This window comes from Macrotis lagotis, chromosome X (assembly GCF_037893015.1).
Source record: "Macrotis lagotis isolate mMagLag1 chromosome X, bilby.v1.9.chrom.fasta, whole genome shotgun sequence".
In the NCBI taxonomy this organism is placed as follows: domain Eukaryota; kingdom Metazoa; phylum Chordata; class Mammalia; order Peramelemorphia; family Peramelidae; genus Macrotis; species Macrotis lagotis.
In genome coordinates this window covers 655,279,771-655,293,059 of record NC_133666.1, presented here as the reverse complement: position 1 = coordinate 655,293,059, position 13,289 = coordinate 655,279,771, and the positions used below count along the sequence as shown (strand labels likewise).

The following is a 13,289-nucleotide window of genomic DNA, read 5'->3' as shown; positions in this document are numbered from 1 at the left end:
GGACCCTAACTGAAGCTGTTAACAGCATAGTAAAGTCTTCATTTGTTCTTATGTTGATTATACAGGTGACTGAACCAGACCCCAAAAGATCCCTTCTTTACTCTTGGTTTCTCCTGATAATGTGGTTCCAATAGGACCATTCAGGGGTAGCTTCTAGTCCAGGTCAGCATGGTTGTAAATTTCCTGTCTTATCGTTTATTTAACTAATTTGGATGGGAAGCACTTTGTAAATCTTGTACTACAGAAATTATTTCAATGGATCCTTCTTACTACTGTGAGGATGCTCATTTTGTTGATGAGTGTCCCTTTCACATAGCTAGTCTCAGTAAAGATTTGAACCCAGGCCTTCCTTACTCCAAGTCTAACATTATACCACATTTTCTTTCATTTGTTTCTGGATGGGCCTTCCCAGGACTTGACAAAAGCATCCTGAGCACTTTTGCATGAGCTTTGGTCCAAGGGCTTAACAGTGAAGGAGGCAGCAGCATTTCTGCTTCTTCTCATGAGGCCTGACTTGTTAGCTCCAAGACCACACTAAGTTTTTGTCTTTGTTTCCTATTTTGGGGAAGTCTCAGGTTCCCATGAATCTAAGTTTCACTGTCTTTTTGATCACATATTCTAGCAGGTTCTGCTGGTGAATTCCCATATTCCCTTTTTACTGTCCTGTAGAGAGGTGTAGTCACTGGACGAGAGGATCTTTAGTGTTAACCTAGTCCTTACCCCTCATTTTACAAATAAGAAAACACAGGACCAAAGAAGAGAAGGAAAAGAGAGTTGATCACTTTTTCCTGATCTCTCTAGCATTCTCCAGGCATCTGCTATAGCTGGCTCTCTGATGCTCTATCCTCTCTGCCTTCATTCAGACTTGGTCCATTCATGATTCTTCCGGTTTAAGAGTTCTTGTCCTGATTGGGCCTGGGGGTGGAGGCTGCTGCAGCTCTTGCCTGTCCTCTTCAGGACTCCCCAGGCCCTTTGCTGCTGCATCCTCCTTTCTCTATTACTTCCCCTAGCTTGGGGGGGGGGGGGGCGGGTTAGGCATCTTCAGGGATTTGGGCTGGACAACTCTGCCTTAGCAGTTTGTCTACATTCCCTGCAGCAAGATGAGCAAGCTTCCAGGTCACAGGTTCCACTCCCTAAGAAGGGACTTCAGAGAGGGATCCCCCTTTTTCTAGGACATCCCTGGACAAATGCAGTGTTGGAGAAAAACTCTAAATCTGGAATTTCAGGACATGTCTCAGCTCCACCACTTTATTGACTGTGTGATTACCGGCAAGGCACTTTCTCTGGGTCTATTTCTTCCTTTGTAAAATGATGGCCACCAAGGTCCCTACTAGCCCTAAATCTTTGATTTTTCTCCTCAGGGATTCTTCCTGGCACTCTTCTGGAGTTGCTGCCAACTCCGCCCCCCCCCCCCCCACCATTGTCGTTTTTTTTCAGTCTGTCAGGCTCTGGCTGTAGAAATAGGGGATATAATCTATACACAGTCTGCTCTGCTACTCTCTAGATTTCCATCCAGAGCCCTTTTCTATCTGCCTTTTTTCCATCTTGGTGCTTGCACCTTGAATTTCATCGTTAGATTTTTTTTTTTTTTTTTTTTGGCTCTCTGGGTTTTGAGTTACTTTCATTCTCAATGCCAGACCTGTAGGAACCTGAGAGCTGTGTAACACCTTGGGCTTGTGCATGTGCCTCCTTGTTCCCCAACAGCACCAAGATGTACCAAGTCCTGTGAGAATTTTGGGTGCTGATTGTGTTCCTATTTTAGCCCCTTTCTTTTTCCCTTGGACCTCAAGAACCTGGCCCTTTGCTTTTCACCTTGCATCCACCACTTATGAGTTTGGAGTTGGGGCAGAGGATTGGGAGGATGGGGAGTTGGGGGTGCTCTGGTGATAGGGCAGAGGGCTGTGGGCTTGAGTGGTTGAGGGCATGAACAGTCAAGGGTATCCTGGTCTCTCCCCAGGTTCAGGGCTTGGTGTGCCGCCTCCTTCAGAACTTACCAATCCTGCCAGTAACCTCGCTACAGTGGCTGTCCTGCCTGTCTGTGCTGAGGTTCCCATGGTAGCCTTCACCCTGGAGTTACAACATGCTCTGAGAGCTATTGGTCAGTGTGGAAGAAGTAGGGGCCTTGGTCAGCTATGGTGAGGGACCCCTTGGACAGGTAGGGCGGATGTTCCCGAAGACACCTTCCCTTGTCTCTTCCAGGTCCAACTCTGCTCCTCAACAGTGACATCATCCGGGCCCGGCTTGGGGCATCAGCCCTGGACAGGTGAGAGGCTCGGGAGGGTCTAGGGGCTGGAAATTTTGTTGGCCTGGTATTCATTCTGTCAAACCTATTGCAGCATCCAGGAATTCCGGCTGTCTGGTTGGCTGGCCCAGCAGGAGGACACACATCGCATTGTGCTCTACCAGACAGATGGTTCTCTTACCCCCTGGACTGTGCGCTGCCTGCGCCAGGCTGACTGCATCCTCATTGTGGGCCTGGGGGACCAGGAGCCCACCCTTGGCCAGGTCCTGACCCCTGATCTCTTAGGTCCAAACATCTCTACCCTTCAACCCCTCTTGTCCTAGAGTATTGATCCTGTTCTGACCTGGGTCTCCTTCCTGCTTCCTGCACAGCTGGAGCAGAGGCTGGAGAGCACGGCTGTGCGGGCCCTGAAGCAATTGGTCCTCCTGCACCGAGAAGATGGCCCAGGTCCCACCCGCACAGTTGAGTGGCTCAACATGCGCAGCTGGTGCTCAGGCCACTTGCATCTGCGCTGCCCTCGCCGACTCTTTTCCCGCCGCAGTCCTGCCAAGCTGGTATGACTGGAAGTAGGGGTGAATGAGGGAAGGTTTGGGGAGAGTGGGGGAGGAAATGGAATGGGGCGATTGTAGCACTGACACTAAGCCCACCTTCTCATCTTGCCTCCCCAGCGAGAGCTCTACGAGAAGGTCTTCTCTCGCCGTGCTGACCGCCACAGTGACTTCTCTCGCTTGGCCCGGGTCCTGACAGGGAACACCATTGCTCTCGTCCTGGGAGGGGGTGGGGCCAGGTGAAGGATGTCTCCAGACTTGTGCAATGGTGGGGAAGGGGCTAGAGAAAGATCAGCTTTTGAGTAGGGGCTGATCATTGATCCTTTCCCCCCAGGGGCTGCTCCCATATCGGGGTACTAAAGGCTCTGGAGGAGGCTGGTGTGCCTGTGGATATGGTGGGTGGCACATCCATCGGCTCCTTCATTGGGGCCCTTTACGCAGAAGAACGCAGTGCAAGTCGTACTAAGCAGCGTGCTCGTGAATGGGCCAAGGTACTCCCAGGACCTTCTTCTTACCCTCTTACTGTACCCTGAGATCCCTCTTTGAACCCATCAGGTTGGTTAAAAGTTTCAGTGACCTCTGTGAATCCCTCAGGTTCCCCTGTGAGTGCCTCAGTCCTAGGTTCCCCCCCAATAAGCCCTATTGGCCCCCTGGAAACACTTCATGTCCCTTTGTGAGTGCCTCAGGTCTTGGGTCCTTCCCCCCCTCCCCCGGTAAATCTCAATGTCCCCCTGTGGATCCCTTAGGCCCCCTTGGTGTCTCCCTGTGCCCCTGACATCCAGCTGCCTGACCTTTTCTCCATGTCTTCCACAGAGCATGACATCAGTATTTGAGCCGGTGCTGGACCTCACCTACCCTGTCACCTCCATGTTCTCTGGTTCCGCCTTCAATCGAAGTATCCACCGGGTTTTCCAGGACAAGCAGATTGAGGTGCCACCCCTCTCCTTAAAGGAGCCCTGCACCTCCAACCTCCTCCTCCTCCTGGTCCTCAGACATTTTCTCTCCGCCTTGCTTGCTCCATCTTCCTTTGGCCTGCCTTCCCTCTTTACCACTGCCACAAGGACCTTCCAGGGGGTGCCCCCTGTCTGGAACAGGATTTGGTAAATGGCCTCTCCTCAGGTGAACCAGGCAGCAGCTCCCAGTCTTCATCTTATGGGAGGAGCCTCTTTCTATGGTGGCTGCTCCACCCCCAGGAACTGGCTCCTTCTGTCTGGTCTGGTCTGGCATTCATGGGACCACCTCTCTTCTGACCTTGTGGATTGTGGCCATATCAGGATGTATCAACCTTGCTTCCTTCGTCCCTGCCCAAACCTTGTGCCCTGGGGCCTTGGGCATGGGCTTCAGGTGATGTCATACCTAGCCTGCAGTGACTACTCAGATTTCTTGAGCCTCCCACCTGTTTCCCAGGGGATCAGACACATCCCCTCCAGATGAGTCTGGGTTAGCTGGAGGGCACTGAGGACATGAACCTTCATGAGAATGTAAGATGTTTTCTCTCTGGACTCCAGAGAGCCTCTTGTCTCCACTCTGACATTGCTGCGCCTGCCCTTTCTTTGGCACAGTCTCTGATTCTCACTTTTCTCCATTCTCTTTTCCTTCTTTGGTAGAGCTTCATCTTTACATTCTAACTAGATGCTATAATCTTGCTCATGGCAAGAGTCATTTGATTTTCCCCTTTAAGTGTCATATAATTAGTTGCCCTCTGTCTCAGACCACCTGTGGCTCATCTACCAGTTTAGCCCCTTTCCCTAGGGTTTCCCCTTGAACATTCTCACCAGAGCTTGCTCCTATCCAGAGAATAGGCATCCTTTCTGTTCTGAAATTGGAGGCTTCTCCCTAGCTCCCCTCCTTTTCCCTCTGTTCGCTAAGTTCCTTTTTAGGATCTCTGCTTTTTCTTGTCTTGAGGCTCTCAGATCTCTTATATGTTGCCTACTCCCTGTTTAACATTTCCCAGAGGTGACAGTTCTTCCCCTAGGTCATGTCCATTCAACTTAGACCAGGGAGCTGCTTTTTTTCCCTTAAATATATATATTTAATTAAATATTTCCCAACTGCCTATAAAATTTTTTTAACATTCATTTTTTAAAAATTTGAGTTCCAAATTCTCTTCCTTCCTCCTTCTCCTTCCTGATCCATTGAGAAGACAAGCAATTTATCTATTATTTATGTGAAGTCTTGTAAAACATTTCCATTATTAACCAAGTTGCCAAAGAACACACACACACACACACACACACACACACACACACACACACACACAAACATTTTTCAAGAAAAGTAGATAAGTCAGAAAACCAGTATGCTTTAGTCTACCCTCAAGAGTTCATCAGTTCTCTCTCTGGAGGTGGATAGCATTTTTTCATCCTGGGTTCTTTAGATTTGACTTGGATCATTGTCTTGACCACAATATAAAAAGTCTTTCACAGATAATCATTGTTACATTATTGTGGTCTCTGTATATAGTGTTCTCCAGGTTCTGCTCACTTCACAGCATCAATTCATCTAAGTCTTCCCAGGTTTTTCTAAAACCATCCTGCTTGTCATTTCTTATAGGACACTAGTATTCCATCACATCCATATACCATAACTTGTATTTCCCCATTAATGAGCATCCCTTCAATTTCCAGTTCTTTTCCACCATAAAAAGATCTGCTGTAAATATTTTTGTCCAACTAGGTTCCTTTCCCTTTTCTTGATCTCTTTGGGATACAGACCTAGTAGTGGTATTTCCAGGTCAAAGGGCATGCAGTTTTATAGCCCTTTGGGCAGAGTTCCAAATTGGTTCAGAATGGTTGAATCAGTTCACAATTCCACCAACAATGCATTGGTTAGACCAGAAGTTCTTAACTTGGGTTTTGTGAACATTTTTTAAAAAATATTTTCATAACTATATTTTAATATAATTGATTTCCATTATAATCCTGCCTATTTTGTTTTATGCATTTGAAAACATGATTTTGAGAAGAGGTCCCCAAGCTTTCTCAAACTGATGGCCCAAGGGATTCAGGACCCAAAAGAAGTTAAGGACCCCTGGGAGACTGACACCTCTCCCACATCCATCCATCCACAATAAGCATTTAAGCACCTGCCTCTAGGGCTACAAAATACAAGGAACAAACTGATCCCTACCCTGAGGGAGCTTATTTTGTAAAGTAGAAGAGCAACAAACCTAGGAAGATTTTCATTCTTTTTTTTTTTAATTTAATTTAATTTTTTTTGTTAAGATGTTCATTCTTATATGTGTTTATCCAAGAGTAAATGTAATTCCTGAGGCTAGAGCCAGGACCCTCTCCACAGGCGTTATATTCTTGGGGGCCCAGAGGTGCCTTCTAAAGATAGGTTTGTCATGATCATCAAATAGAAGCTATCACATGTAGTGTTTTTAAATCTTAATGTTCTAAATCTTTAGCTGCTATGATTATATCTAAAACGCTTCTTAAAATCTTGAGAGGTAATTCCTACCAGGAGACAGGTGTGGTTTTAATGACATTCCTGACATTCCTGTCTGACAGTCCACTGTCCTCCCATCCTCAGTGTATGCCGTCTCTGTCTCCTGATGTCTCTCTCTCTCTCTCTCCCCCAGGATCTGTGGCTGCCTTACTTCAATGTGACCACAGATATCACAGCCTCAGCCATGCGTGTTCACAAGGATGGTAGGCCCCTCCCAGACCCTTTATCCTAGGACCCATGTCTTCACTTCCCTTCAAGGGACCTGGCCTGGAAGTGGGGCGTGGGGAGGGTGTCACCTGCTCACATGGGACACTCACTTACTAACCCATTGATGGTAACCTTGGCACTGTTTCCCCTCATTGGGGTAACTTGAGGGCTCTTGTGTAGGAGGGCTGGATGGTGCTTCTTGGAGTGGATTTACAGGGAGGGGGTTGGGATGAGGGCTGGGGGAAAGGTAATTTTCAGCTTTAAAGGACTGTAGTTACTAGGGGCCTGAGTGCAAGGGAAGCTGGAGGCTGATTCTGGGACATTGTTAACAGCTGAGCTGCCTGTCTGCCTGGGGGGCTGACCAGGGCTCCCCAGCCCCATTGACCTCTAATCTCTAACCTGATAACCTGCTAACCCACCAGGGACCCTCTGGACGATTTGGACACACAGGCCCTGACCTGGGAGCAGATATGGGGGTCCCATTCCCCCACCTTGCATCCTATTCTTTCTCATTTTCCCCATCACTCCATAGTATACTGCTCTTCTTGCTTTCATTCTCTCACCTTCGTGTTCTTTTTCTGTCTCCATTCAGGTCTTTCTCCCCCCCCCCCCCCCCCCCCCCACTGCCCATTTATTTCCCTTGATCCCTGTTCACTCTGGTCCCTTCATGCTCCTATTCCTCCCTGTCCCTGGTGCTTCCCACAGCCCATGTTCTTTTGCTCTGGCCCTCCTGGTCTGTCTCTTTTCTGAAGACAGCGTGTGGTGCCTTCTATACCTGGCTTTCCTTTGACCTTTTCCAGTCCTCCTTTCTCCCTCACACCCTCTGCCCACTCTGTTGCTTCCCCTTCCCCTGCACTGTCCCCCATCCTCTCATACTCCCCTCCCACTCTGTCCCCCGCAGGCAGCGTGTGGCGGTATGTTCGGGCCAGCTCTTCCTACAGCCCGTACCTGCCCCCCCTGTGTGACCCCTCGGATGGGCACCACCTGGTGGATGGGTGCTATGTTAACAATGTCCCAGGTTAGCACCGGGGAGCTGCTCTTGGCCTCCCCTCAGGTGAGGGGGGGCCCTTGGGTGGGGGGCCTGACGTGGTATCCCCCCTCCCTGGGCAGGGTCTCTGTGGCGGTACGTCCGGGCGAGCATGACGCTCTCGGGCTACCTGCCCCCACTCTGTGACCCGAAGGATGGCCACCTGCTCATGGACGGCGGCTACATCAACAATCTGCCAGGCAAGTGGAGGAGCCAGGGGTGGATACAGGGCAATGTGTACAGGCACTGTGTGCGCGGTCACCAGTGTACACACAAGCTCGGGAGCCTGTCAACCCAGAGAACATTCAGACAGACAAGTGCTGGCTTCAGTTGGCTGGCTCCAGCGACCTGACGCCAGCCCTCCAAGCCTCCTTCTCTCTCTGGGGGCCCCTGGGGGTTGGATACTCTGATGGCCCCACTGGTCTCATGGCTTCCCTGGTCTCCCTCAAGCAAGCTCATCCTTTTAAGTCCCAAGGACCTGGGTACACGAGGTCCATGCAGGCTCCATATGCCTCACACAGACCCATGATGCAAAGAGATGAAAAGCATCCTGGAAACCTGTGAATGGTGTGGCGCTCCACAGTCTTCTCTCCCTTCTCTGGTTCCTTCCCATCCCTGCCTCTGCCCTCCTTAGCCCTCCTTCCCTGCCTCTGCTGTGGCCCCAGCCTCGGGCACCCCACCCTGGAGAAAGCCCTGACCAAGAGAACAGGAGCATCCACATCCGTGGCCTGGACATAATTCTTTTCTTTCTGGCCCCTCAAAAGGAAATGCCGAATGTTCCCATGGCCCACCCACGCCCTGGAACAGCCCTTCTGTTCTCCCTTCCACTAGCTGACCCCACCATCTCTTCCCTATAGCTGACATTGCTCGGAACATGGGGGCCAAGACGGTGATAGCCATTGATGTCGGCAGTCAGGATGAGACTGACCTGAGCAACTATGGGGACAGTCTGTCAGGCTGGTGGCTCCTCTGGAAGCGGCTCAACCCTTGGGCTGAGAAGGTTAAGGTGAGGGGGACCCTCCCTGCTCAGTGCCTGGGCCGAGGATCCTTGGGTGGTCGGGCCAGATGATGTCCTGTCTCCTTGTAGGTGCCAGACATGGCCGAGATCCAGTCCCGCCTGGCCTACGTATCCTGTGTGAGGCAGCTCGAGATCGTGAAGTCGAGTTCCTACTGTGAGTATCTGCGCCCACCCATAGACTGCTTCAAGACCATGGACTTCGGCAAGTTTGACCAGATCTATGTGAGTTATGGGCCTGGGAGGCGGACACAGTGGTCAAGATTGGAGGCTGGATCAAGGGGAGGAAGGAACAGGGAGGATCTCAACCTTCCCTTGGCCTTGCAGGATGTGGGTTATCAGCATGGGAAGGTGGTGTTTGGGGGCTGGAGCCGTGGGGACATCATTGACAAGATGTTGAGGGACAGACGTTCTGCTGACCTTAATGAGAGTCGGCGCACCACTGATGTGAGTTGCAGACCCTCCCCAAAACCACACCCCAGTGGTGAACTCCCAAGCAACATGGACATCCCTTGGAGGATTCCCCTCATCCCCTGCCCCCACATAAATTTTGCCCCCCATGGGGCAATTCCATTCCCCATCCCATACCCCCACCTATACTCTACCTTCCATGGTGGGTTACCTCCCATCCCCACTGCCTCCCTCCCCCCAACCATCCCATGCCCCCACATATGCACTACCTTTCATGGTGATTCCTCAGGTGCTGACGTGTCCCAGTGCTGGTTTTACTGACCTGGCAGAGATTGTGTCCCGGATCGAACCAACTAAAAGCTATGTGTCTGACAGCTATGCTGATGGTGAGGGGGGCAGGGCAGCTAAAACTTGGGACCCATAGAGGGCTGGGAAGCTGGAGGAGGCCCAGTCAGCCTATGACCCTATCACTCTAAATCCTAGGAGAGGAATCAGATTGTCTGACTGAGTATGAAGAAGATGGTGGTCCCGATGGAGCCCGAGATGAAGGGGGCTCCCCTGGAGGTGGGACCCCCAACAGTACCTTTGAAACTGTGAGTAGAAATAGTCTGGGAGCTCTCCTGACTCTGTTCACACTTCTGAGATGCTTGCCCCCAAGCATCCCCCAACTGCCCCCCCCCGGCCAGTCCCAGCTGCTGTTCTGGGCTGACTGTGACCAGACCATGACCAGGACCCACAGAAGGTTGTTGCTTTTTCAGGATGAGGAGAAGAGTCTGAGGCATCGCAGAGGCCGCCCCCAGGACCCTCCAGGTTCAACTGCGGAGGCCTGAACCTCTCTGGAGTGGCCCCTATCCGACTCTCTCAGGAGTAATTCCAGGACCAATGGGACCCCAGCTGGGGGAAAGGCGGAGCCCAGGCTGGGGAGGCACTCCTCCGCCCTGCACTGGACCAGGCATTGGACTGAGCTGTCCTGGGGTGGGTGGGGGGGGCTGCACTGAATTAACCCCTATCCTCCCCCCACCCCTAATAAATGCTCACAGCTTCCAATGTGCTTACTTGCTGCCTCCCAGCCCCCAGCACTGGAGTCCCCAAACGCCCTTCAGTCAGGCACTGGATGGTTATACACCTGAGCAGCCACGAGGGGGCCACGCTTTTCCACCATTGAGCCAGTCCATGTCCATGGTCCTGTTGGTGTCGCTCCAAGGAGGGAGTTTGGGAGCAGAGAGAGTTGGGGGTTCATGGCCAGGCCCAGGAGCCTGTCCACAGGCTGTGGAGATGGGAGCACATGGAGACCCCAACTCAACCCAGCCTTCCCTTTCTTCCCCTGAATGCCGCATCAGCCAGATCACAAGACTACTTTTTCTGGGGTTTACTCTTAGATAATAAATTAGACCAATTCAAAAGTTTACATCAGTGAGAAAGTGATAGTCCATGGGAAGAAGCCCTGCTGGCCCAGGGTGTCAGGAAGGGGGATTTGAGGAATGTGTCAAGAGGCATTGGGAGGTGGTCTGACAAAAGGCTTATTTAGGAAGTGAGGTGGCTGTCCAGGGCTTCCCATAGTCAAAGAGTGTGACCTGTGGGAGAGAAGGGGGATGAGCCAGACTCCTGGGGAAAGGAGCAGGGAGACTTGAAAAGGGCTCAGCCCTGAGTCTTGGGCCTCCCTGAGCCACAGGCACCAGGGGACCTTGTCATCTGAGCCTAGGGCTTTCTCCTTTCACTGCTTGATTAATATTTGCCTCTCCCTGAGCCTCTCTCCTGACCTTCCTGGTCCCAAGTGGATTTGCTTCCTTGGGTTCAGAGATCTCTGCCCCTTTCCCTTTCCTTTGCTGCTACTCCAGGAACAGGGTTCCCTGGTCTGGCCTCCCTCCCTTGTCTCTTACTACCTATCCCAATCTCTATACACTGCACACTCTGAGTACTTGGTTTTTTTGAAAAAAAATTTATAAGGAAAATTACAGAATATACAATTTCAGAAATAACCCACTGGGCTAAGGTGATTAGATCTGTGCATAAAGGAGAAATGACCTGGTTCTAGCCTGGGCGGTGCTGAAACTTCCCTATCTGTTCTATCTAGCTCAAGTTGCCCAAGTCTATCTAGTATGGCCTGCGTTTTCTCTCAGGCTGAATTCTCTAGTAGCCCTCAAGACAGCAGCTCGCCACCCCCAAATGCTCCAGTTGGGGATTCAGCCACCTGCACTGCACCATCCATTGGCCTCTGGTCCTGCAGCCCTGGAGCCACCCTCAGCCAATCAGGGAGCCTCCTAATGGAAGCAGCTGGCTTGGGGGCTTTCTGCCCACATTCCTATCTAATCACCATCTATCTCCCTCCTCCCCCTCAACAAGACAAGAAGAGGCAAATAGTCAATAAGACTGTTCCCATCACATACAAAAAAAAATCAGAATCATGGAACCCAGTACATAGGATGAAAGGCAATTGGGTCCAGTGACAGGGGACCGGAGCAGGTCACTAGTCCACAGAGACCCGGACAGCTGTCTCAAGACTTGAGTTGTAGCAAGTCAAATGGACCTTCCTTATCCATTCTTTGCATTCTCACCTTTAGCATGGTGCCGGCCTCAAAGGAATGGTTCATAAATGCTTCCCCATTGGTAGAGTTCCTCACTGGCAACACTCATTCACCCAAGTCTGTTTAAATAATGCCTGGGTCATCAGCAAGGCTCCCAAATGACAGTTGGTCGAGGGGCTGTGTAATATTGGAAGAGGCTGAACTCGGAAACCAGAGACCTGACTGAGTGAGTGTATGACCTTGAGCAAGTCACTTGGGCACCTTGTGCCTCTGTTTCCTCCCTTGTAAACTAAGGGAAAGGAATGATTCATTATCAACCTCACTGTGTAGCTGTGTACAAAGTACCGTGGAAATGGGAGCTCAACTGTTATTACAGGAGGGACATGATTAGGCCTGTGCTGGGTCTGAGCAGGGAGAGACTGGAGTCAGGGAGAGCAGTTAAAAGCCTATTGTCATAGTCCAGGGGAGAGGTAAGGAGGGCCAGAATTTGGGTGGGGGCCGTGGGAATGGAAGGGAAGGATGAAAAAGCTACTGTAGAGATAGAATCAGTGGAACTTGGCAGATGCTTGCCTGTGGGAGGCAAGAGAGGAGGGGTCAACCCTGAAGTTTCAGGCCTAGGGAGCTCAGAGGATGGTGCAATGGGCAAGGAGGGAAGCTACCATGTTTATCAGGAAAGATAAATTTGGTTTTGAATCTGTTGAGTTTGTGTTACTAGGGACATTCATTGTCTCTTAGAGCTTGGAGAGAGAGCTGGTGGTGCAGATTTGGCATCTGGGTAGAAGTGATAGTTGAAGCCAAAAGAGTAGGGAGAGAAATAAAGACACCGGAGAGCAGCACCCAGGGAAAAAATATTTAGGAATTGAGAGAATGAGGAAAGACTGGAGAGACCATGCTAAAAAGGGGAGCCAGCTAGAGGTCATAGGAAACCCAAGGGTAGCGGGGGGGGGGGAGGAGTGAGGCAAGCTAGCAGCTACCAGGCTTCAACTAGTTGGTCTCCCCGCTCCCGATTCCACCTGCCAGGACCTAGGCCTCCTCCCTCCCTTGTCCCTCAGTGCCCAGGTGACCAAAGTTCCCACTCAGAATCACAGTAGAGTGAGAAGGGACCATAGAAAACAAACCATTCCTGGAAGAGAATTCTCATTACACCATTCCCACAAATGGTCATCCTACTTTGATGGCATCTAAGGAGCAGTGACTACCTTTAAGGTAACCTTAGGGAGCTTTCCCTTCCCCCAACAGGCTTCTACCCAGTCCTCTAGTGCTTTAGACCCACTCTTATCTCCCTTCACATGACAGCCCTTCAAACACTTGATAAATGGGCTTCTCCCCCGAGTCTCCTCCAGGCGAATTTTCTCCTCTGAACCCCTCCTCCCTCCTTTCCCTACCCCAGAGGGCTCTTAGTTCTTTGGAATGTGTCTTTAGGGACTTTAGTCTTAGGCAAGAATCAAAGCATTTTAAGGAACACTTGAAGAATTTCTCTTCTATCAGGTGAAAGTTGGGACTTCGGAAAGAAAGGCAGGAAATAAAGAGTTGGAAATCTCTCTCTTCCATCTTCCCTCCATCCATCCATCTTCTATCTATCTATTTATCTATCATCTATCTGTATCTATTTGTCTATTATCTATATATAGTGCAAATGATATATGTGTATATACATACATTTTATATATATATGTATATATATATATATATATATATATATATATATATATATATATATATGTATGATGGCAAATGAGATTAGTTTTTCTGGACCATGGCTTAAGATACCAGAAAGATGTTTTTTTTTTTGACTGGAGACTTGCCAATACTTGGGTAAAAATGTAAACTTGGCTCCTATGAAAGACTCCAGATAGGGCACAGG

The 13,289-nt window shown here is 50.3% G+C and overlaps 1 protein-coding gene across 13 annotated transcripts in view; it reads left to right on the top strand.

The window, feature by feature from the left end:
- Nucleotides 1-13,020, top strand: part of PNPLA6 (patatin like domain 6, lysophospholipase) — a 40,856-nt gene extending 27,836 nt beyond the window's left edge. For 9 of the 13 annotated variants that reach the window (XM_074205113.1, XM_074205108.1, XM_074205105.1 and 6 more), the window contains 15 exons: nucleotides 1,958-2,098; nucleotides 2,200-2,263; nucleotides 2,337-2,505; nucleotides 2,614-2,796; nucleotides 2,911-3,029; nucleotides 3,125-3,281; nucleotides 3,604-3,720; nucleotides 6,374-6,443; nucleotides 7,558-7,674; nucleotides 8,332-8,480; nucleotides 8,562-8,714; nucleotides 8,817-8,936; nucleotides 9,190-9,286; nucleotides 9,384-9,493; nucleotides 9,659-13,019. In XM_074205113.1, the coding sequence (XP_074061214.1) occupies nucleotides 1,958-2,098; nucleotides 2,200-2,263; nucleotides 2,337-2,505; nucleotides 2,614-2,796; nucleotides 2,911-3,029; nucleotides 3,125-3,281; nucleotides 3,604-3,720; nucleotides 6,374-6,443; nucleotides 7,558-7,674; nucleotides 8,332-8,480; nucleotides 8,562-8,714; nucleotides 8,817-8,936; nucleotides 9,190-9,286; nucleotides 9,384-9,493; nucleotides 9,659-9,730 (1,838 nt within the window). In that variant the 3' untranslated portion in view covers nucleotides 9,731-13,019. Of the gene's footprint in view, nucleotides 1-1,957; nucleotides 2,099-2,199; nucleotides 2,264-2,336; nucleotides 2,506-2,613; nucleotides 2,797-2,910; nucleotides 3,030-3,124; nucleotides 3,282-3,603; nucleotides 3,721-6,373; nucleotides 6,444-7,348; nucleotides 7,466-7,557; nucleotides 7,675-8,331; nucleotides 8,481-8,561; nucleotides 8,715-8,816; nucleotides 8,937-9,189; nucleotides 9,287-9,383; nucleotides 9,494-9,658 lie in introns of all 13 variants that reach the window. The other 4 variants (XM_074205112.1, XM_074205110.1, XM_074205115.1 and 1 more) reach the window with 3 other exon arrangements.
- The last annotated feature ends 269 nt before the right edge of the window (nucleotides 13,021-13,289 follow it).